This window comes from Arachis stenosperma, chromosome 1 (genome assembly GCF_014773155.1).
Source record: "Arachis stenosperma cultivar V10309 chromosome 1, arast.V10309.gnm1.PFL2, whole genome shotgun sequence".
NCBI classification, from domain to species: Eukaryota; Viridiplantae; Streptophyta; class Magnoliopsida; order Fabales; family Fabaceae; genus Arachis; species Arachis stenosperma.
The window spans coordinates 118268837-118273156 of NC_080377.1; the positions used below are offsets into that span (position 1 = coordinate 118268837).

General features: G+C 44.1%; 1 protein-coding gene across 1 annotated transcript; it reads right to left on the bottom strand.

Annotated features, from left to right (window-relative positions):
• Positions 1-751: 751 nt before the first annotated feature.
• Positions 752-3456, bottom strand: LOC130932309 (uncharacterized). The gene has a single exon (XM_057861682.1). It carries the CDS (start codon positions 3374-3376, stop codon positions 752-754), a length of 2625 nt encoding a protein of 874 aa, XP_057717665.1. The 5' UTR covers positions 3377-3456.
• Positions 3457-4320: the final 864 nt, after the last annotated feature.

Here is a 4320-nt window from a genome sequence, read left to right on the forward strand (position 1 = left end):
AATAGGGTAAAAAACCATAATAAGCCAACTGGCTCAGAAAATTACGTAAATACGCCAAAGCAAAAATCGTTACAGCAATAAGCCAGATCGTATTTTTATATAATTCGAACCAGGTTGGTTCGAACTCTATTTATTAGTAAATCGAACCAGGTTGGTTCGAATTATGGTTTTTTTTTTGTTAGTAATTCGAACCAGCCTGGTTCGAATTAGTAATGAAGGTAATTCGAACCAAGGTGGTTCGAATTATAGAGAGAGAATGTCTGCATGTAATTCGAACCAGGCTGGTTCGAATTACACCAATCATAGTTCGAACTAGGCCGGTTCGAACTATGTGTGAGACTGACTAAGCTGTGTATCTATGGACGAGGCATATCCGAATCAGCCAAAGAGATGCGGCCTATGTCGCCAACCCGGACACAGTTCAATAAGAGAAAATAAACGCTAAACTGTTTCAAGATTCATTGATCATACAAAATGAATGTCCCAGAACACAAATTAAAAAAAACATAGATAAACAGACTATAACATAACAAAAAAAGTACAAACCAGGATCATACATGATTGAACTTTAAAGAAAAAAATACATAATTAAAAAAGCCATATTCATTACTACTCGCAACAATCAAACTAAAAGTCATGTGCACTAATGTAAATAATACTGACACTAACAACATGGGATATAATCTAAATAACTCTAAGACTAGCAAGATGCGCACTAATGTAGATAATGCTAACACTAACAACATGCATACTAATGGTGTCCTGTCTGAGACGAGCCTGCAACCTGTGGGCAACTACGTCGCGTGTGTCCAGGTTGGCGACATAGGCCGCACCTCTTTGGCCGATTCGGATCCGCCTCGTCCATGTTCGTCCGTATCCTAGTGGATCTAGGACGACCCTCTCTGGCACGCCTCATGGCAGGGTCTGGAATCACTGTGGGCCCGTCGTAAGGTGGCCAGAAGCCCTCCGGGATGGGAGGTGTGAATCCCATCCGATACACATTGAAGACCGAGCTAATCTGATAGACGCTGTGAACGTAAGAGGTCCAGGTGACCCGTGAGTATGCACAGCACGCAAGTGCGTGCTGACACGGGAAATGAAGAGCCTGGAAGTACCCGCAGTCACATGTCCGAGAGGCAAGTGATACTCTGTAAGTACCCAAGGAGAAAGAACCAGTCGGAGTAGTCTCTGCTACAGTGAACTCGGAGTTATCCCGGTCATACAGCGTCACCGTGAAGCACCTGGCCATCTTCATGTTGGCCTCAATACACTTCACCAAATGCTGACTGAATTGTTGTCCTGTTCCCATCTGGGCCTCAGCCTCTCTCCCCTTGCGAACAAACAGTTCCGCAAGCCTACAATATGTTGCCTTCACCAGGGATGCTACAGGGAGATTTCTGACCCCCTTCAGGATAGAGTTCACACACTCGGAGATGTTCGTCGTCATGTGACCGAATCTCCGCCCCTCATCACGATGCTGAGTCCACAACGAGTAATCAATCCGGTTCGCCCACTCACACATCGCCGGATCTTCAGATCGCAGGATATCAAACCAGTAATCAAATTCAACCTCGGTCTTCGCATACGCCGCGTTCACTAGTAGCCTCCTAGCGTCTTTGCCCTTGAAGGTTAGGGCAAAATTAGCCGCAACGTGTCGTATGCAGAATGCACGGTACGCAGATGGCGGTAGCCAACCGCCGTCAGGGGCCTCAAGCGCAGCCTTGATGCCGTTGTGCCTGTCCGATATAACCAGCAGACCGGGCTGCGGGGTCACGTGCTGTCGAAGGTGTGAGAGAAAGAATGTCCAGGATTCCGCGTTCTCACCCTCTACTAGTGCGAATGCCACAGGTAGAATGTTGGAGTTCCCATCCTGTGCAATCGCGATGAGCAACGTTCCCCCATACTTCCCATACAAATGTGTGCCGTCAATGCTGATTAGCGGCTTGCAATGACGGAATGCCTCGATGCAGGGCGGGAAAGTCCAGAAAAGTCTGTGGAAGTACGCTTGAGATTCGTCCACCTGTCCTCCAACTCGAACCGGGCTCGTCTTCAGGACCACAACACTCCCAGGCATCGTCAGCTGGACACCCAAGACCCACCTAGGCAGGTCGTTGTAGGACTCATCCCAGTCACCGTATATGAGGGCAATAGATTTCTGCTTCGCCATCCAAACCCTCCGGTAAGTCGGCCTAAAACCAAAGTGCGCTGCCGTGGCGTTCAGGAGCACCTTGATGCTCACGGATGCATCGGCCCTAACCATTGGCATAATGAAAGCCGAAATCACATGATAATCCAAACTCCTGTGGTCACTAGAGATGGATGTGGCCAGGCAAGTGTGAGGTCCATTGTACCGTTTGACCTCCCAGATGCCCTTGCGCTTCCGGAGACTCAGTCGAATCAACCATGTGCACCCATTCCCAAACTCGGAACACTTGCCCACATACCGGCGGTGATCGGACTCCACCACCTTGTACTGTACCCCTCGACGGATGCTGTAAGTCTTCACACTTAAAAGGGCCTCATCTTTATCCTGGAATTGCTGACCAACCTGGAACTCTGTCAGACCAGTACTCCCTTCCGCATCTCTAGCTCCGAATCCAACAGCGTGCCCTAAAACCCCCTCATGTCTCATGGCGTCCAAGTCCAATGAGGAAAAATGTGGTGGATACTGCTGTGTGCCAGAGCTAGAACCACCTACCTCCAATGCAGGCCCAGTCGCTCCAATATCATCAGCGCTATCATCGTCAATCATATCCGGCTCGACGTCATCCTCGTCTTCATCGTCCAAAAAACCGTCTCCTACGCCAACAGGTGCAACTCCCACTAAAGCGTTCGGCAAATTTTCCCTTTCCACTACCTCGTCGCCTTCGGTGGCATTGAGGTCAACAGCGAAAGATGGGGAGGCGACATGTTGGACCACTGGTTCGTACACAGGGACGGACGAGGAAGCAACGGCAGGCCGGGAACTAGAACCTGCTGCATTCGCTATAGTGTTCGTATTCCTGTTCGAACCGCCGGAGCTGGATACAACATCAACCAGCCGGGCCAACAACTCCGGTGTCCTCACCTCCGGAAACTGCCGCCGACAGAGAAACATTACTTGCAAGTCCGCATCATTATTAATCGTGAAGCAATCATACTTCACCGTATTCTGTAGCACCGTGACTGGAATGCGATAGAAAAACTTCTTTACCCGCTTCGCACCCTCCAGACCAAGCTTCATTAGTACAGCGCTAACAAGGTCATCGTAACTCGTCGTAGATGTTATGACAATACATAGAGGATTCTTATCTGTGAACTTTACTCCGGAACGAGTTTTTCTATTAACAGATCCTCTGTGGTGCACCAAAACAACAAAACTCTCCTCACTAGCCATCCTTCTCCCTCTAATGAGAGTAACTCACGTTTGGAACCATATATATACAGTCAGTCTCACACATAGTTCGAACCGGCCTGGTTCGAACTATGATTGGTGTAATTCGAACCAGCCTGGTTCGAATTACATGCAGACATTCTCTCTCTATAATTCGAACCACCTTGGTTCGAATTACCTTCATTACTAATTCGAACCAGGCTGGTTCGAATTACTAACAAAAAAAAACCATAATTCGAACCAACCTGGTTCGATTTACTAATAAATGGAGTTCGAACCAACCTGGTTCGAATTATATAAAAATACGATCTGGCTTATTGCTGTAACGATTTTTGCTTTGGCGTATTTACGTAATTTTCTGAGCCAGTTGGCTTATTATGGTTTTTTACCCTACTTAATAATATACCATCATTTCTCTAATTAAGTCTCTTGTTTTTAACAGGAAAAAAAATAATTGGTGAATATATATATAATGTATTGCGTTAATGATATTTTAGATTAATTGTATATATACTAAGAAATTAGAAAGCCTAGAATATTAAAGTTTTTATTAATTTCATTCCGAATTAATTAAGGGGATCCAACATAAAATACAAATGAGTTCAATATTAGAATCTTAGAACAATACTCCAACAGATAATATATAACTGAAAATTGAAATTAATACGAAACTAAATGTATAAGTAAGCTATCCATTTAACGCTTTAAGCATTACTATGTCAGGAGTCAAATTCTCATACAATGCATGTTTAATATCTACGAGTAATGGACTAATGGTAGAGAGATAATAATTTAAAATTAATTTATTTAATTTTATATTTATAATTTTATATGTAATATTTATAATTATATATTTATTATATTTAAAATTATTTATTAATTTTAACAATAATTAAAGAATATAAAATAAAAAAATACTTTAGACAATTTATTTTAATATTTATTAT